Source organism: Coptis chinensis, chromosome 7, assembly GCF_015680905.1.
Source record: "Coptis chinensis isolate HL-2020 chromosome 7, ASM1568090v1, whole genome shotgun sequence".
NCBI classification, from domain to species: domain Eukaryota; kingdom Viridiplantae; phylum Streptophyta; class Magnoliopsida; order Ranunculales; family Ranunculaceae; genus Coptis; species Coptis chinensis.
Genome location: NC_141462.1, coordinates 61,863,343 through 61,884,383, shown reverse-complemented (window position 1 = coordinate 61,884,383; position 21,041 = coordinate 61,863,343). Strand labels below are relative to the sequence as shown.

At 36.5% G+C, this 21,041-nt stretch overlaps 2 protein-coding genes across 3 annotated transcripts; one reads left to right on the top strand and one right to left on the bottom strand.

The window, feature by feature from the left end:
* The first annotated feature begins 779 nt into the window (after positions 1-779).
* Positions 780-11,479, top strand: LOC147488274 (protein MAEA homolog). Of its 2 annotated transcripts, none has more exons than XM_086570551.1 (7): positions 780-1,219; positions 1,301-1,531; positions 7,076-7,198; positions 9,276-9,461; positions 10,430-10,563; positions 10,874-11,060; positions 11,138-11,479. In XM_086570551.1, the coding sequence occupies exons 1-7, from the start codon at positions 854-856 to the stop codon at positions 11,237-11,239; spliced, it is 1,329 nt and encodes a 442-aa protein (XP_086426677.1). In that variant the 5' UTR covers positions 780-853; the 3' UTR covers positions 11,240-11,479. The 2 variants fall into 2 exon arrangements, with proteins under 2 accessions (XP_086426677.1, XP_086426676.1); XM_086570550.1 differs by having other exon boundaries at positions 801-1,219; positions 9,273-9,461.
* Positions 11,480-13,311: 1,832 nt separating this feature from the next.
* LOC147488273 (uncharacterized) lies at positions 13,312-14,130 on the bottom strand. Its single transcript, XM_086574329.1, has one exon. The coding sequence runs from the start codon at positions 14,128-14,130 to the stop codon at positions 13,312-13,314; it is 819 nt and encodes a 272-aa protein (XP_086430455.1).
* Between the last annotated feature and the right edge of the window lie 6,911 nt (positions 14,131-21,041).

Genomic DNA, 21,041 nt, shown 5'->3' with positions numbered 1-21,041 from the left:
TTTGATTATTAGATTATTCAAATCTGAAAAATTAATGGCCATTACTCATTTTACCCACACAATCTTACGTTAACACTTTGACATGTTCACATTGACGAAAGACATAGAACGACATGATCTTCTTTGTTATTCATGTTGGAATTGAATAATAATATTTTGTATGTATACAAACAATTACCTAGAAAAAGAGAAAATTCTTGGGGGAGTATTTTAAGTAGGTAAACGCATTTTCTTGAAAGAGAATTTTTTTTTCTATTCATCAATTCATCGTAGAACACGTTCATGTGATAAATATTTTTAAGTAGGAGTAGTGTATTCTTTGAGGATATGAAAACAATCAATCTGTTTTAGTGATTTGATATGTATTTTAGTGATTTGTATACATTAGTACGTAAGCCGAGCGGTGATGATTTACTGCTAAATCACTATAAATCTAAGAAAACTATTATACAAGCTAGATCGAAGTTTAAGATAATTCTATTTGAAAATTACGGATTAATATTCTAAACCATCAAAGTGAAGAGGTTATCTCAATTTGATAACCTAGTTTCCAAGTACTTATCTCATTAAATATATTCTGATTCGAAAATTTGTGTGAGACATTTTGTAAAGCCTTTTCAGCACACAAAATATTTAATAGATCCCGTCATAAAATCTAAGTATATACTTATATACACGTTTCAAATTCTGATTCCATCTAGATTTAGTGGGTCCAAAAAGTCGAGAGTCCAGCCCACGGCCCATATTTTAGATCCGAACCCAGAGCCACAAGTACACAATACAAGAATCAAAGAGTATAAGAAAAAACAGAGCAGTTGTGATCTCAAAACTAATCATCACAATAATTCATTTAATGGAACCAGAAACACCCACAGCCTCACTGTCAAACGGAGACTCAACAACGCCCGTAAGCACTACACCACCACAAACAACAACAACAAATGGTTCACCAGCATCAAACAATTTAAATAATAATAATAATAATAATGTCCCATCAAAAATAAACCAGTTAGCCGAGTCATTAAAACTAGAACACCAATTCCTACGCGTGCCATTCGAACACTACAAGAAATCAATCCGATCAGATCATAAATTAGTCGAAAAAGAAATATCCACTGTTATTTCTGAAACTGCCAATCGTGACATCATCATGTCTCAAGAAGAAGCTGTTGTTCATCTCACTTCTCTGGTTAACAAACTCCAAGGTCTTAAAAGGAAGGTATAAATGCGTAATTACATAACTACCCTTTAGTTTTTTTTAGTTTTAATTGGCTTGTTTGTTTATTATGTGTTTTGTTAGTTGGAAGAGGGGAGTAAGATGGAGAATTTGCAAGTGCAAAGGTGTCGGGCGAGGTTGGACCATTTAGATGCTGCGGCTTCGGAGGAGGAAGGTGATGGTGATGGTAATAGTAATGGTAATAATTTGTCGGAGTGGAGTAATACTAGGATGAAGCGGATTCTTGTTGATTATATGTTGAGGTTGTCTTATTATGATACGGCTGTCAAGCTCGCAGAATGCAGTAATATACAGGTAATTTATTTTTACTTTATTATGAAGTAATCCTTGCTATTTTAGGATGGTGTGGTATTAGGTTGGTGTAAAATGTAGAAGAAGAGTGTAAATATCACATGCATTTTAGGATAGGGTTACAAAAGGAAATGCTATATCGGGATCACATGTGTTATAAGCATATCGGTGATTGGATTATAGATGGAAATAGGGGGAGATGTGTGACCAATTTTGTTAATAAAAGAGGGCGGGGGGAATTACATGCAATGTTCCTAGGGGACTCAGGTGTGAGGCGCTTGTGGTGACCATAGAGTCTAGGCTAGCCTTTGACTACATAGGTTAGGAAGGACTCTCACTACAAACAACCTTCGTAGTATGCTAGTTTAGCTATAATCTTTTTAGAGACTGGCCGTGGCAAGAGCTTTATGACAGTCCTTCATTACCAGCTTTAACTGGGGAGAAGATATACCTCTAGCACCCATGGTTGGCACTGACACTATCCTCTCCTCTGCATTCTTGTGAAGAATGCTACTTACTGCTTTGTTCTGGACTGTTTGGAACAAAAATGACACCACACAATCTTTTAAGACAAATTCTGTTCTTCTGATCAGCTCATCCTTAAATTTTATCTTTAGGTGTGGCTGTACTGGGTTTAGGATAATAGAATGGGAGGTCTCAGGTATGAAAATCTCGTTAACCATTATTGGGTACTGGGTAGGATAGTGCAATTTTGACTTAAGACTGGATCATATAATAATGTTGGTTGCTATGTGACAAATGTGATTTTCTCCATCGCATGATTTTAAAAAGAAGGATAATATAAACTGATTTAGAAAGAGCTATTTGCCTACTAGGAGACTATCAGTGCATTTATTTATTTATTTATTTTGATTTGTTAACTATCCCTTTGACCGGTTCTTCTTATCTAACACAATATCCACCCAGCCCCTCTTCTTTCCCACCACCCATAAAAGCTGCAAGCACAGATGCGACAGAGCTGGAACACAAGTAAAATATGCATCTTTTTAGGAGTATGCGAATTAAAAAAAAAAAAAAAAAAAGTGGAGTGTAAGCTGATTGGTCTGCATCTCATTCAAAAAATTGGTAACCATTATAAACAGGTGCTATGTAATATCATTAGGATTCTCAAATTAAATACGATTCACAAATATGGAAGAGTGACCATGTTGGCATCTCTGACAAGATGAAAGTTCTTTGGTCCATTTTTGTGTAGTTCATGAAAAAAATGAACTTTGGGCAGCATGGCTGCTCTTTTAAATTTGTCTAGAGTTTATTTAGTAACTTGTTATCGTCAAGAAGTTTTCGCTCCTCTGCTCATAAGCAAAACCTTTACAGGTCATGGTGAATCTGTGAGGATATTCTTTGGTGAATCACTGTGTGGTGAGGGTTTAGTATAATCCCAGACAAGATGTTTAAAGCTTTGTTGTGTAGTATAAAAAGTCATGGGCCTGTCCACTCATCACCATTTGTTTTTGAGTTGGATGCTCCAAAGTTTAAGATGATATCGGAGCAAGCTATTGTATTTGGCCCAAAGGACCCGTTTGCTCCACGTCACTTAAGTATGTTGTCCACGTGTCAGGTTCAAGTAACACCACATGTGAATGGGAGGGGGCATGTTGAGATGTTTAGTATTATCCCACAGGGGATGTTTAAAGTCATGTGTGTAGTATAAAAGCTCCTTGGCGTCTTCACTCATCACCAATTGGTTTTGAGTTGGCTACACAGTTAAGACATGTCAAAAGAAGGAACTTTAGGAGTTACTGATTTTATTACTGAGGTAGGAAGGATGGAGATAGGTTTCATTTGGTATCGCTTCATACCAAAGGGAAATGATTTTTTGGTTAAAGATCATGTTTGAAGTCTCTTCTTTGGCTCAGAAGGAACTGTCAGGTCATTGTTTAATCTTGCAAACAGACAAGCCGCTTCATTTGCGTCAAAATAGTAATAATCCATTATGGGAAAGTACATCCAAGGACTTCTGCATGAGAGAGGATTCTGCATAACTAACATATTCAGATATATTCATAGACAAACCTGTTCAGTTGAATATTAGTCTCTAAAGAAGGCAAGAGATTGACTATTTTTAAAAGAACTTGTACGTTGTGAGGATGTGTTAAGAAAGTACATCTTTGGATATGACATCACAAAAAACAGTGTTATGTAGTGTTGATAAGACTTGAAGGAAGTACAGCTTTTTGGTTCCAATGCCTCCTTTGCATCTTGCTAATGGGGCATTTGCTTTGCATTTGGGTCCTCATGAGTCATGACTTGGATGAATACTCTCATGCCAATCAAAATAGAAAAGAAAAAAGGTATGCTACATTAACAAAAAACGTGCATTTCCAATATCAGATTATTGCCAACAATATCAAATCAACCAGATGGAACAGTTGTGCGAAGCATCCTTTTTCTTCTCCTTTATTTTATTCCTTTCCATATTTTTAAAAATAAAATTCTCTCCTTAGTGAATTTGGTTTTTCTTGGAACTTCCAAATATTGTGGACCCATTCCTTCATCCAGTGAGAATGATATCAGATTGCATCTAACTTCCCAGCAAAAAAATTATCATAATAAAACTTAATAAGTCTTATGGACCCTAACAATACTTATATTTCTTAATTTCATCTTCCAGGACGCCTTGTAACTGTAAACTGTATGAGGTTTCGACTCAAGTGATGTGTGAGCGAGAGTGATTTATTCCTTTGTTTGATCTTTAGAGACAATGAGGGTTGTGTTAGGTTGATGTGAACTGTATAAGAGTGTTAAAATCCCTAATAGGGATCTAGTGATCAAGTGGAAGATTAGTATTTATAGGAAATGCTATTTATAGGTTGCATGCGTTAGGTTAGGATTGCAAAAGGAAATGCGATATCTAGATCACATGCATTATAAGCATATCGGAGATTGGATTGATAGAAGGGCATGGGGAGACAACTAGACGAGCTTCTCTGCTAAACGGTAATGAGAGGTCTCAAGTATGAAGACCTCATGATTGGGTAGGATAGTGCAATTTTGACCTTAGACATGATCGTATAATCTATGCTGGTTGTTATGCGAAAATTGCGATTTTGTCCATTGCATTATCATATGAAAAAAATGAATATTTGTTTATTAATAAAGAGCTATTATCCTTCTGGGAGGCTATGAGAACATTAGTATTTCTCTCTGCTTAACTACCTCTTTAACCGGTTATTTGTTTCAAAGTATCAAACCACACAACACAGATACGAAATGCTGGAACAGCAGTAAAAGAGGCAGATTTGAGGAGATTAAGCATTTTGGACTGCATCGTTTTATTCAAAAATTGGTTAGCAATACAAGTCAAAAGATACTGTTAGGGGCATTAGGATTCTTAAATTATTAAATATGATTCGCACATGTGGAAGAGTGACAATGCTGGCTTTTCTGACAAAATGAACATTTTTTGTCCTTCGTCTACTTCTTGGAAAAATTAGATTCTGAACAGCATGACTGCTCATTTAACTTTTTCATGGAGTCTAGTTAATAACTTATTTTATTAAGAACATCATGCTCCTCTGCTTTAAGCAAAACCTCTATGGAACAGGTCACTGAGGGGATATAAGTCAGTGCATCATTGCATGTTAAAGGAAGGTTGTTTAGGAGTACAGATTGTGTTACTAATGTAGGAAGAATGGAGATAGGTTTCTTTGACTTTATTTTAGGTACATGCTTGAGTTTTGATGGGAGATGCTGGGTATTTGGTATTTGGAGTTGGGTGGAATGATTCTACTGTTGAGTGGTTATGCTTGTGTGTTTTTTGGTGAAATTTCCGCATTTTGTTTTGATTGCTTACCATTGCCCCTCATTAGTTCATTGATTGATACGTTTCTGGGCATCAACGTTCTTGTGTGCTTGTATGTTTTTCGGTGAAATTTTCACATTTGGGTTTGATTGCTTACAACTTACAACTACTCCTCATCAGTTCATTGAGTGATAATGGCATCGATCGTTCTTGTTTGCTTGTTGGTCACATCATAATGTATTACTGCATTAGTTGGGCTGTACCTATTGGCTGCTATTGTCACAACAATTTGGTTGTTTCCTTTTCTTAGTTTCTGATTGCGGTTTGATAAGTTTTTGGAACATAAAAATTGGTGTGGATTCTGCACTTGCAAGCAGTAGCATTGAGTGGAATAGTAGCGCAGGTTAAGTGGGGATTGGTGCCGTTTGGCTAGAGGATTATTATGGTAAGTGCTTTTGCAAGAATAATAGTCTATTGCTCTGTGGTAGTTAGCATGGATTGCACTTGGGATTTCCATTTAGGTTTCATATAAGTTGAAGAAAAATCTGTTGGTTTGATTACTTGCTTATCGATTTGCATTTAATTTTTCGGATGTTGGGATATGTTTGACGTATTGGTATATGACGTTGAGAAGGAATGAAGTCAGTCTTTGGTATTTGGTGTTTGGTGGTAGTCGTCTATCGTGGTTGGATAATCTATCCTTTGGTAGTATATTTTTCGGACCGCTATATTTGTTGTAATCCACTTTATGTGTGATTTTTTTTTGTTTTCACACATTCTCGGTGGATTGCATTTCGGTACTTGTTTGTACTTAAAGTTGAGCATTCGTGAGTTGGGGGAAAGTGTTATTTGTTATTATTATTATTATTATTTTTATAGACCGGTAAAAGTGGTTTTGTGAATAGGCATTTGGCAATCAGCAGTGAGGTAGTGGATGGCATGCATGGCTTGGTAGTAACATTGGCAATGGCAGTGGCGGTAGTATCGATTGGCAATGGTAGTGGTAGTAAGAGTGGTAATGGCAGTGACATAGTATTGTGGAGTTCTCTTGTTTGGATTTATTTTGTTTGTTTGCTGCCCATCTTCCTTTGTGGTTGGTCTTTGTTCAAGATGCTGAACTTGGGGGGGATGGGCTGTTGATTGGTTTTGGTAGCACTTAAAATCGGTTTGGCATTACCATTAGTAGCATTCAGTAATGGTAGCTCTTTTGTTTGCATTGGTTGGCAAAACTTTAACTTTTGTGGATGGATTGTATTTGTATATGGATTGCATTTTCTTCTCTTTGCAGTTGGTACTTGTGTACTGCATTCTCTTTTTTACAGCCGCTACAATGTAGGTTTGGCATCTTCTCCTACGCAGCCAGTACTTGATGTACAACATTCGTCTCTTCTCTCCTTCATGCAGTCGTATTTGGTATCTCTTCATGGCACAATGATATTATCTGGCTTCGCAAAGCACATTGCACTTTGAAGGCATTATAGTTGCAAGGAATGGCCTCTTCACTTGTTACGTTCTTGGCAAATTCTCTATGGTACACATCATGAGTTTGAGTGGGGGGTATTAGAGAGAGAGTGCCCCCTCTTATTCTTCTCTCTTTTTGTTTTTTATTATCATCCTATTGAGTATGCTTTTTATTTAACTTCCAAATAATTATGGGTCCAATGCATGATCCAGTTGGAATGATGTCAGAAATCTAACTTTCTATCAACAAAATTATTTAAGAATTTTTGTGGTCCCTAACAAACTAATATTTCATAACCATATATACTTTTTTGTGACAGGATCTTGTTGATATTGAAGTCTTCCACGAAGCCAAAAAGGTCATTGATGCTCTTCATAATAAAGATGTGGCTCCTGCTTTGGCCTGGTGTGCCGACAACAAATCCAGATTGAAGAAGTCAAAGGTATAATCACTTCTTTTGTCTAATTAGCGACTAAATGAAAGCAACCCCCTCCCCCACACTCACACACAAAACAAACACGCTTGTTTAGTGAAGTTGCTTGTATCACTGTCAGAGTACCAAGATAAATGGTTCCATTCCTTACCCCTTTACTTTAATAAAATCATGACACCATTAGGAGTGCCCCCACACACAAAAAAAAAAAAAAAAATGGCAAGAAGATACAATTTAAAACATGTAAATTTAAGGGAATTCAGACGAGGGTTTTAATCAAACCTATATAAGGGAGCAAGGGATGAAAAGAATGGAGTGTCAAAGTTAATATCACTAGGTAGGAGGTTGATAAGGTTGAAGCATTTTCATTGTAATCGTGTCCAATAGAATAACATTCAAATAAATAAATCGCAACAAACAGTTATTTGTATAAAAGATAGTGAAAGCATTTACCTAGAAAAAGCTTAAGGCTATGCAGTCAAAACACCACTTAGGGGCAGATAGACCTTTTGCCTAGTTTCTAGGCTTATGATATGTTGCTACATGTGCGTGTCCATTAGTTGAGCATAGATAGCTGAGTATATTGTTGAGATGTTTAGTCCCACATGGGATATGTTAAGCCACACATAAAAGTATATAAGTGATGTATTCTAGGGTTAGAAACCTTTGTTTTGAGTCCTAATTGGTTCACATATTATTAAGGGATTTTAGAAGCATCTTTGATTGCTATTTTGGTGTTTTTAGCATAGGTTGTTTTTAGGTTTATGTTTAATTCCGAAAATTAGTTGTTTTAGTTTCTATAATTGAATTAGAAGGCTAGCTTCTAAATTCATAGTTATTTTAGTCTATATATTGAGTTGTAGGCTTTTGGCCATAGTTGGTTGTTGATTAATAAACATTGTGTTTGTGTGAGAAAGGTTTTCTCTTTGTGTGTTTTTGTTATTGATTATTTGCAGGGTGATTACAAGCGATAACTTGTCATCTCCCTTCTCAAATTTGTGAGTTTCAAGTCCGGCACGACAACTGTAGTGGCTCACAAGCAACCAATTCGTGATTCTTCGGCGTCATGTTCATATCTATATGCACACTAGTGCATCAATAAGTCTTGAGGGCTCTCCACTTATCACCAATTGGTTTTAAGTTGGATACCCATCTTTAATATAGTATCAGAGCACGCTATTGTGTGTGGCCCAAAAGGCCTTGTTGTTTATTCCATATAACCCAAGTATGTTTGTCCACGTGTTAGGCTTAATTAATGCTACACGTAAAGGGGCGTGTTGAGATTTTTAGTCCCACATTGGATATATTGAGCCACGCATAAAAGTATGTAAGTCTTGAGGCCTCTCCACGTATTAGTTATTACCAATTGGTTTCAAGTCGATGCCTATCTTTATTGTATATAGCAAGTCTTAGTGATTTAGTTGTGAAAGTCTTAGTGGATTAGTGTTTTGGTCAATTGTGGTAGTTATTGTAAGTAGGTGTGTTTGGATTATGTAGTGCTGCAAAACATTATGTAACCTCTATTTAGGTGATGGTAGTCGATTATTGTTGAAATTGTTTGCACAGTTGTGTGAATGGAGGTTTGATTCCCTCAATAGAAGATCATTTCATAGGTCTTTGGTTTCCTCGAATTAACCCAAATCTATATACAATCTAGTTGATTGTATCAAGTGGTATCAGAGCCATTCCATTTTTGATATGTGGGTATGCATGTTTCTCGTATGAAATAGATATGGGCTTCATACTGAACCTTGGTGCAAATGCGTGTTTATGGAAACTCATTAGTCTTTCCACATGACAAACGAGCTCCAGTCTCCATATTCATATACTTACCCTGGATTGATCTTTTTTGTATGGACATATTTTTGTATTTGTGTAAGTTGATGTTTACAGAAGTATATATAACCTTGTTCCCATCTCAGGGTGCTTTTTGCAATTGTCATATTAAACACCTCAGGCTCTCACTCATATCTGACACTGACAGAAATACGTATGTTATGTTTTTAGTTTTACACATTGCATGTTCAATGCGTGTAACTGGTAACTACTGAACTGGTTAGGTACTGATGATGTTTGTTCTTAGCAGAGCAAGCTTGAATTTCAACTGAGACTTCAGGAGTTTGTTGAGCTTGTACGAGCTGAAAATAATTTACGCGCTATCACGTATGCTCGGAAGTACCTCGCGCCCTGGGGAGCTACCCATATGAAAGAGCTGCAGCGTGTCATGGCGACCTTGGCCTTCAAGAGTAATACTGAGTGCACAATGTACAAGGTAATTTCATTTTCAGGGTGTCGGCTTTGTATGTGTATTTCCCGCAGCAGGAGGCAGTGAGAGCATCTGTCTTCTGTTCATTTATAGCTAACTGAAAAACATCATGGGCAGTCATCTGCTCAAGAGGAAGACAAATCTAACCGCTCAATTGGTAGAATTTTACTTCCGTACTTCTGATTACTTTCAGGGGAACTAGTCCTGAGGATAAACAGCTAATAACTTCAATATTTGTGCATGTAGGTGAAGAAAATAAAAAAATAAAAAAAGTGGGCAGTCGCATCAACTAACAGTGTATTGTCGTTGAAAAACATGCACCATAGAATGTCTCCTAGGAAGTCTTCTGTGGTTTCATGATTCATCCATAACAACTAAAATTAGATGGGCTTAATACGGAGTCTTGGTGTAAATTTATGTTATTATATATATATAAAAACTAGACTCTTCACACAAAGATCGAACTCCAGTCTCCGCATTAGACATTTTTAAATGAGCTATTTTGTTCAGTGGACAATCTCCATGTTGGAGAGATCGTGCCAAAATAAATCAGCATCTAATTCACTGCCTAGGCTGGACAATCTCCATGTCTGGAAAACAATTGCGTGTTTGGAAAACAATACAGCATGTTGCATTGACATGTGGTCAAAAGGAGTTTGACCAATGACTTTTCTGCGAAAGTTGGTAGAGATGTAACACAAACCCGGATCACATGGCAGCTTCGATGGCACTTTTAGGATAAAGCATTTAAATTGACATGAGGTTTTTGAGGCTATAAGAAGACAAATTTCAGTCCATTTTTCTTCGGGGTAGTCTTTAGCGAAACACGGCAAATCTTTTCCAAGTAGTTACCATTCAGGCTTTGTAGTTACCATATAAATCTTGTTGTATACCAAGGATGAACTAGACATAGATAATATGCAAAGTAGATTTTTAAATGGAGGTAGTATAATGATTCCTCTTGATCTTTCTAGGTATTATTTGAACCGAAGCAATGGGATCATTTAGTCGAGCAATTTAAGCAGGAGTTTTGCAGGTTATACGGCATGACCCTTGAACCTTTGCTGAATATTTATCTGCAAGCAGGCTTGTCTGCTCTAAAGACTCCGTATCCAAATCTTTTTCGAGAAAGATATGCTGCCTGATTTCTTCTTCTTATATTTCTTATTTTCTCAATAATTCTATGGCGCTTAAGAGTACTTTAGCTTCGAAAACTTCTATGTTAGGGCTAACATCTCATATCTTTGTTGTATGTTTTCATCATGAAGTGAATGCTGGCATACTCCTTTGAATTTTGTTTTTTCTGTAGTTAAAGCTGGCATATACTCATTTTGGAGCTTTTTTTTTATCTAAAAAAGAAAGTGTTGTTCCGATAATGTTTTGGTAGAGTTCTCTGTCTTTTCCTTAACCTGAATTAGGTTCTGTTATGAAGAAGATTGCACAAAAGAAGATCCACTGTCACAAGAGAGCTTCCGCAAGCTGGCCAATCCATTGCCATTCTCAAAACAGCACCATTCAAAGCTTGTGTGCTACATTACTAAAGAGCTGATGGATACAGAAAACCCACCACTGGTCTTACCTAATGGTTACGTCTACAGCACCAAGGTCCTGGGTCTTTCCTCAAGTGAAGTACGTTTGAGGCATTGACAATTTGATTAATGTTCTTATCGTTTCTGTCACAGGCTCTTGAAGAAATGGCGAGGAAGAATGATGGCAAAGTTACTTGCCCAAGGACAGGCTTGGTCTGCAATTATTCAGAACTTGTGAAGGCTTTCATTTCATAACCTCTCCCCTCGTGAAATCTGCTCTTAGATAAGTTTGTAAATTATGTGCCTCCAATGATTGGGCATTTGTGTTGTTAAAGAAGGGCCGTCTCCATTTCACGCATGTTTGGTTCATAGGTCCAAACGACCAATGGTTCCATCCAAATGAGAGTGCAGTTTCATGTATGTATATTTTTTCACTCGGATACATTCCTGTTTCATAAATAATAACTTAATAAAAATAGTCGATTATTCAAGTAATCTTGATCTTGTCTTTTTTGTTATTGCCTGTGGGACACTCAGGGTATTCTTGTATTGGCGTACAATAGTCTATGTCAAATTTGTTGCTACATAATTCAGCAGATACAAACTCACAACGTACTTATTATATGATCTAAAGGAGTTTTTAAGTTTGACGCCTGCATAGGGCCAACCTATATGGGCAAAAATGGTTCGGAACGGGCACAGCCATGTGTACATGTACGTGGAAATGTCTTTAAATTGTGCTTCATCCCCGATCTCCAGTTAGTTTGTTTTCCTAGGGTCCTCGGGTTGGTGCATTGATCTGTGTCTGATGTAGTTGACCTTTCATCATTGCTTTGTTACCATAACATATTTTCACCTCTTAAAAGTTTAAAGAACATTACACTATAAATTACGTGTGTGATCAAGTATATACAGTTTTTTCGTTTGAGAAAGTCAAGAGTCAGGACTTGGCTTTTGAAAAGGCTTGTAGAGTTAACTGATCGCACATACTAATTCCTTGCCCCATAACAGCTCCCACCCAATCTACGAGCTCAAGTTCAAGGCTCCGTGGGACGACCTGCAATTGAAAAGGTGTATGCCACCTTATCGTCCAGCCGTCTCTTCAAGCATTCTCTCATTTCCATAGGAGTGGAGCAACGGAAATATTTTTCATTTGGATCTAGACTGGCGTCTACTACTTGTGTAGCAACATGCTTCATTTGGACACATTTTTCTTAAATGATCTTCTCACTCTGCCTAAGATCACCATGGAAATGATATATTGCTTCCACTGCTCCTGATATTTCTCATCATTGAGTAGGGTGTAGGGATCTCTTTTTTGCATCAAACAAGGAGATTATTACTTTATTAGGATATGATCTTATCCCTGTTAGAAATTCTTGGTTTAAAAGAACTCCATAATTCCTTGTATGTCTCTATATACACGTTCATAAACATTACTTCTAAAAGTACTTTTCGTGAGGTATCATTATTAATCTAGCTTGAGCACCTGAAGGCGACTCACTACCTCTGGGGAACCACACCTTTCGTTTCATCCCACCTTTTGTTGTTACCTCAAAGTTTCCAGCAACGAACTTGTCACAAGAGCAAAAGGAGTACGCAGCTGGTGGATTTGGTCTCAATCTCTCGCAATTAAGTCAACAACGCGAGGAAAGAACATCTATATGTTGTTATGGTTCACTGATACATTCGGCACCTTTAACGGTGTTAAGTAAAAACTTAGTGAGAAACAAAAACAGTGTATTATGTGAAACAAAACATTACAACTGTATTAAAATTTCTTATTTTCAATTAAATTAAGAATTGAGATCCATACAATAATCTTGAAATAAGCATTTAGAAGCTCGAGAAAGTTGTTCCAATTCTTTGGTAGTCCAGACGGGTCGAAACTCGATTTGGGACCTTAGCATCTATGCCATCATACAATAACTATCTGTGGACAGAATCATTTTTTTTTTTTTTTTGCTAAAAGGGTAATTGTATTAATAGCAAAGGAAAAAATTACATTTATATCAGTTGAGAGCCTTGTGTAGGTCTCTCCAAAGTTTACATTTAGACTGAACCTAACAAGATTTACTACATGAATCAGTAGTACGTCTAATGTTGATTCTCTATCTGGTGCATGAAAGGTGGTTTATCATCCCACCATTTCTTGGTGCCCTTTGTTAGATTGGCTCCGTATCTGGCGCAAGCATCTGAAACTATGTTAGTTTCCCTCCATGAGCATGTGAGATTTAACCATTCAGCTTTGTCTTTCACTTGATTCCAAAGCCGGATTGATGCTCCAGTGCTTTGATGGCAGCAGCTGAGTCAATGTGCATCATATATCATACATATAGGGCCTTGTCAATGAGCGGGCAGAATTTAACACCAGATTCCCCACTTTTGGTAGTCACGTCATAGACTCCGGTAAAAAGATACTTTTTATTAGGACTACGAAAGATTCTCCGTTTTAAGTGTGAATATCCACAATAATCTACGTCGTAAACATACTTGTCTTTCCTGAATGAAGAAACGGCTGTCTTGACTCCCATTTTATGCGTAACGAGTAGCAAGTTTTCGTATGGAAACCTCTTTGCTAGCGAGCGAATAACGGTTGCATATCTAAGCTTTGCAGATTCAGGTCGCTCATGCCAATCTGGCAACTGGTTGCATATAGGCTCCATTGTTTCCACTGTCCCATCTGGGAACATAGCTTCAAGCTCCGAGACATTAAATCCGACGTTTTTCCCGTGTTCAGGAGCCCTAGCCAAGTTTCTTCTATTGAAGACCTCACACAATCCATACTCGATCGTTACCTTGACCTCATTATCGACGTCCATGTAGTTTGCGTTTTTGTCGACGGTACATAGTGCCGATACAATCTGTGAAGCCGTTTGTACGCAACGCAAGAAAGGCGATACAATAACTCTGTGGATTGGTGCTGAAAGATCGTCCTTGAATTGTTTTCCTATGGCGAAAGCTCTAGCTTTACCTGTGTCCGACAGAGGTGGATCCCATGGTCGTTCTGCTGTTGATTTCCAAAGTGGATCTTCACAGTCTAACCGATCACCATGTCTCATCACAGTGATATGCTGTTCTTGTTTGCCGGAGTGGAACGAACTAAAATCCTTATCAAAGCGCTGATGATGAGACTCTTTTTTCATTGTTAAGAAGAAACTGAAGAGAGGTTTGAAGAAGAAGGATATGGGAGGGTTGGTAAATAGGGTTCGACACTTGAGAGATGGTTTGATAAAAATTCACGTTCGTTACAGAAACAAATGGGTATTTTAAATAGACGCTGGATACCTTGGATCCGAATCCTAGTAGAATTAGGACAATACAAATTCAATTCTAGTTCGTCGATCTCCTACCCAAACTTGGATGCCTTATTGGTTTTGGATTCGTTTTGTTTAGTGACTCAACATTCAGGACTTACAGGCTTAATCGTGAGATCAAGATAAACCATTTGCATAACCCAAACTAATTGCTTGCTTTTCAAGACACAGGGGCCCGGCCTGGAATTTGTTTCAATTTTGCAGCTTAATTGGTGAACTTCCTACGGTGGAAAATGATTTTTAATTTTTCTTTCTTCCCTCTCCACATATGATCCAATATCCTCATTATAATTCAACAGTCTTGGAACTGTAAGTCCATAAGTGACCCTCATTTTGAACGGAATATGCTATTGTGTTACTAGTTAAATAGGTCTACAGTGTCAGTATGATCTATACTTACAATAGAGTAAACATACTCAGTTGCCCTCGAAGCTGTGAACGGATGACTAACGTATCTTGAACTGACAATATATCACATCCTCCGCATATTTAGTTAGTTTGCTCTTAAGCTTTGAAGCCATCACCCTATAGTCATAGAAGTGTTTGATTATGTTCATCTAAATTTCATTCAGAAGAGATGTAACAGGCATTGCTCTAGCAATAGCATCTTGTTCAAGCTCTCTATGTGGTTTGTATAACAAATACCATACCTTCTCATTGGAGCAAATGCACAAGACCATGACTCTTTTGGAATCTTAACAAGTTTTGCGTAACCCTTCGGATAATTTCAGGATATGTGACTCAAGATTCTAACAAAATCAGCTTTCTCATAAGTTTTAGCCCCGCCCTCTACACCCTCCCTTTTGTGTCTTCCTTACTGATATTGTTTCAGATGTGTTGTGCACAAAAGTAATATGTAGCATTATGAAGGATTTTAAGCACGGCTTGAAGAATGCTTTGATGCCTATCAGACATAAGCACAAATTTCTCCTCAGTCCCAACGACATGGTCTCTCAACTTTACCAGAAACCAATCTCAATGCTCATTATTTTCTTTCGGGACTATGACAACTGTAATTGGGAAAACATGGCTGTCACCATCAGCAGCTAATAGAGCGGTGAGGATAACTGACTTGTATCTACCTTTCATGAATGTCCATCAATTATAATCAACTTATGGAGACATCCTTTGTAAACATGGACAATTACCCCATAACACAAGAAAATGCATTCAAACCTGTGCTCAGGAGATGACGACGTCAATAGCTTGGTGTAACAATTTGGATCAACCCTTTTAAGTTCTTTGCAGTAATTTGGTAACATTTGGTACGACTGAGAGAAGTTCCCCTTATCTACACCAAAACAAGGCAAACCAATGTAAGTTATCTGTTGCTACATATCTACTCAGTACTAGCTGATTGTTTGAAATATGATACCTTCTGCATTGCAATATCTTTGGCTTCCCATGCAACTTTATAAGATACTTTGGTATGGTGTGAGTTCTTCACCTCCAGCTCCAACTGTCTTGGACCCAATTTCATGTTGTCCTTCAGTTTCGACTTAATAATTTCTGAGACCCACTTAGCATTTGCTTGTGGATTAGTTGCAACAGCTTCATCTTGTGGACAAGTGTGTGCCTTTATCAAGGTTATAATAACCCTTATATCAGAACTAGTGGCTGGTTTTGCATACATATGAAATGTACATCCAACAGCCTTACACTTCATCGCCACCCTTTCAGGAGTAGTACTTGCACGACGCAAATCAAACATGTTTGATATTGCATACAACTTCATGCCTTTGATGAGATCATCTCGAGTAGGGTAGTGTTGTCCAACTTTAGGAGGGATAAACTTCACCTGCAAATGAGCAGGAGTAACATCAAGACCAGTACGTTCAGGTGGTCTTCGGACTATGGGAAAAGTCGAGATTCTGACATCCTTGATGTAAGTCTTCGAATTTCAGGTCAATAGGTGAAACTACCACAACATCAACCATTCCCTCCAAATCAAAATCAAATTGACTTTGTCGTCCTTCGCCATTCTTAGTAACTGTCAAAGGCGTGCCCCCCCAAAAAAATTCTTCACCACGGTTCGAAGTAGACCATCGATCATTATCATCTCCATCTAATACCTGGACTTTACTATCATCATCATCATCCATGACTCCTTCTTGACCTACGACACCTTCATCGTCAACATGTCCATCCAATACTACCACATCTTCTTCTTCTATTTGAACATCTTCTTCTTCTATTTCAACATCATGTATTATTTCAACTTCATCTCTATCACCCACAATCTCATCAATAGTTCCATTGGTGGCAATTCTATATTCGTCAGGAACGACCACTACATCTCCATACGGATTTTGGCTATCAAAGTCATCATAATCAAGTTGATCAAGATCTCCAACACCAGTTTCACCAAAGTCCGCATTGGATTTCATTGCAATATATTAGTGAAGAATATATCAGTAACAAGACTATATGATACTTGAAACATAGAAACCACGTACCTTCAAACAAATAAGGAAGTATAGTTGCTCCTATTCAATCGATCAGAAAAGGTTTCCGGTGAACTTCTTGCTTTAGTTGACACTTCCTCAGGCCAAAAATCTATATTTCAACCAACACTCAGTAAGTACACATACCATTATCAGCAATATGTTCCTTAAGCACATGTGGACCAACTCTCACCTACCATGATCTTTTTGAATGTCGACAAGCTGTGAGATTTAGCAACTTCATGAATCTCATCATGTTCCACTTGATGAACACCATTTGTCTGTTGCTCAAGGGGATTATCTGGTGAGCATAACATGGTCAATATAACATTCAATTCATAACTATCAGCAAGCATGTCCTTTACTATCACTAAATACAATATAAAAAAAATAGAATTATGAACCTATTGCTTCGTCCACAAGCTGTAATGGTTTGGCATAGGTTTTCGTACGAGCTAACATCTTTTCTTTCAAAACAGTTTGTTTTCGCGGAGAAGGGCCTGTAGGAATCTCTTTCCATTCATATGAAATATTTTCATTCATAGTTTCTCTCTGGGAAATACTTGTAGGGATCTGTTCTTTAAACAACCGAATAACTATTTTTTTCTTTTTCATACTCGGTGGACCAGGAGTAGATGTTGTAGCTCTTTGTGGTCCTCAAGAAAGTGGTGTTACAACACACGCTTCCTTGATAACCCAAACTCACATAGCTTTGGTCAGGTTCTTCTTCTGTCTCATAATCATGTTGGCATAGTCAGTTTGTTTGTCGATTCTACAAAGGCACTTGTTCATCAGGTATCGCAAAGAGAAACTCGACCACCTACTCGAACTTATAGCTTCCACAAGACTAATGAATCTTTCATAAGAAATGTCGACATCACACACTCTCAATTTCACCTCACCTCTGACATACTTCATCAACCCATGTTTGTCTGCTTTCATCTCACCATCATAATGAAGAAGAACATGGAAAGAAACACCTGTAAGAGTTCTCACATTGAATACAATATAAAAGTTATCGCATTTAATAATGTTACACTTTTATGACAATAATATTCTATAAAAACATTAACAATAGCGAAAGAATCAACATGGAAACCCGAGAACCATTGAAACCAATAATATTTACTTGAAAATAACGATAGAACCTCAATACTACATTTGAAACAAAACCCAACAAACCAAACTCTACAACCTAGCATCCAAGATGAGATAGATAAGTTTCTAAAGGGTAAGTTAAAACAAAACATTTTTTTATGTGAATGTGTGATGTTCTCCTCCATTTCAAACATGAGGGAGGAAGAAAAAACCAAGAAAACCATAAACAAAAGTGATACTTGTCTAAAATTTTGAAGGTTGGACCGAATATCGAGGTTCATGTTAGGGTACTATTCCCATTTTTGTGAAATGAAAATAAGTAATAGGTATAAGTAATGTTGCTGATAGTAGTTATAACAATTGCTACATAATATATCCAACTTAGCTTCGACTACTTCATTTATATTTTTATCCAAATCCGTTGGTGACACATATCACTAGAGTAATCGAACGGCTAATTCACTGTGGTCAATCACAATCACCAAGTACACATACCCAGAGATTGCGTGTACCAGGTAGTTTAGAGAGTGTAGCAGTTCCACGCCGATTTTGTCCCAAAATACAACAAAGGGCAAAATAGTAAAAAAAACCTTTGAATAAATCAAAATGTGTGGGCGTGGTCTAATTGAGAAGGAATTGACATTATCATGGTCTAATTGAGAAATTACCCAAAAAAAATATAGAAAGACGGTGGAAAACCCTATTAAAGCAGACCCACCAGGCAACCATAAGTTCTCGATATCAAAAATAGAAAAAAAACACCCTATTACATTAGCCTGTCTCTCTATTTGTTTGTGTGTGGTGTGTTGGCTACTACTTTTTTTTTTTTTTTTTTTTTTCGATTTTGATTTGACTATTTCTTTGGTTCATGCGTAGAGGCACTTGATGATGTGAATAGAGTTATTCGATTGAATCCTCGCTTGGCTAAAGCATACCTGCAAAAATGGTGAGATAAGTACTGTCTCGGTTATGGTAATTGGAGCATGATAATCACACTCTGTCCACATTATTGCTTCCTCAATCTTATTGCAGCTTTTTCTTTTTGCAATATTGTTTTTGTGGAGCTTAAACAATATGAAGTTGCTTTGCATGCTCTTCAAGCAGGTGCTTCCATTGTGCCTGATGAGTGATGACAACCGTTTCAATCCTTTAATCCATGCGGTACTTTGAAAACATTGATGGTAGGCACTACATAGTTTCTTTTCTTTATATATATTTGCCCCAAAATTGACGGTCAACTAACTTTTCCGAAAAACACATTAAAAAAATAATAATAAAAATAAAATAAAATAAAAGACACATGAAATAACATTAATACCCTTTTACTCTCTAATATTTATTTTTTTTATTTTTATTATTTTGTGGGCCCCACAAAACAAAAAAACAAATAAAAAAATGTCCTCAATTTATTTTAATAAGTGAATAAAAATTAAAGTGAGGACCAGTTAAGGCACATGAAATGACATTAATACTTTTTTATTCTTCCATATTTATTTTTCTTTTATTATTTTGTGGGCCCCACAAAACAAAAAAAAAAAAAAAAAATGTCCTCAATTTATTTTAATAAGTGAATAAAAATTAAAGTGAGGATCAGTTAAGGCACATGAAATGACATTAATACTTTTTTATTTTTCCATATTTATTTTTCTTTTATTGTTCTGTGGGCCCCACAAACAAAAAAAACCCCATACTTAGAAAATACTTACATCTCACAAATAAAAAATAATAATTTTTCTACAAAAAGGTAGGTCCCACAAACACTAATTCCCCACTTTATTTTTTATTTACTTATTAAAATAAATTGAGGACATTTTTTTTTGTTTCTTTTTTATTATTCTATGGGCCCCATAAAACTAAAAAAACAAACAAAAAAAAATATTCTCAATTTATTTTAATAAGTGAATAAAAAATGAAGTGGAGAATTAGTACGTGTTTGTGGGACCCACATTTTTTTAGAAAAAAATATTATTTTTTATTTGTGAGATGTAAGTATTATTTAAGTATGAGGTTTTTTATTGTTTTGTGGGGATCATAGAATAATAAAAAGAAAAAAAATAAATATGGGTGAGTAAAAGGGTATTAATGTCATTTCATGTGTGTTTTTTTTTTCCCATGTGTTTTGACCGTCAATTTGGAGGGGAAATTCTAATTTAAGTTATTCGGGGGGGGGGGGGTGTATGTCAATATAACCCTATATATTTATATATCTTGATTTTTTGCCATTCGGTTTTCTTTTATACTTGTTAGTTGCAACTACTACACATAAGGATACTTTTACCTCATAATAATTTACACTACACAATATACTACTTGTAAAACTTCAAGTTGAAAACAAAAATCATAATGCTTCAATTCCTATTGACACTGTAAATACGCACGGAAGGAGCACTCGCTACCCTAGCATGAATCTATACCATAATCTAAAGTTTCACATACTCCAATAATGGGGTTATAATTAATATGATGTTGATGGAATTATCTTATGAAATGAAGCTAAGTTTTGTAGTTCACTGTCATTGGGGTTTGATATTGTGTGTGTGTTTTTTTTTAAAAGTTTGTGTGGTTGGATAATAGTGATATACTGATATATCTACACAGTGCTGTCAAAATAGTACGACTCACGAGTCGTAGTTTAATAGTTCGAAATCACAAGGAGTATAGTGGAATTGCTATGAAATCGCAATTCGAACCAACAAACTTGTAAAAATTGCACGATTCAACGACCAATGATTCAGTGGAAAGGGAAAAAGAAAGAAAGAAATTTTTTGTGTTTAAACTTCACTTTAAACCTAGTTCGGAAAAGGTCAACTTAAAATTCATGTCAATTTAAGGTCTAGTAAGTCTTTTCTTCTTCAGATCTTCTTCTTATACTTTTTTCTTTTTTTCCTTGCCTGAATCGAAGAGAGAGAGAGAGAGAGAGAGAGAGAGAGAGAGAGAGAGAGAGTTGCGACACATTTTGTTTTGAAGTAGATATTAGGTTTAGATAGAAAGACACATGACTACTTTAAAGAAATGGGCGGTCTTTAAAAACTGGGCCAGTTTTAGTAAGTAAACTGATTTGGCTTATCATTCACTTGAACCCTAATTTAAAAGGGTTTTTTAGATAAAAACCCCCTAAAGTTTGGGACACTTTATAATGAACTCCCCATGATTTGGCAACTCACACATAACTATCCACTCTGTCCCGGTTCTGTTTCT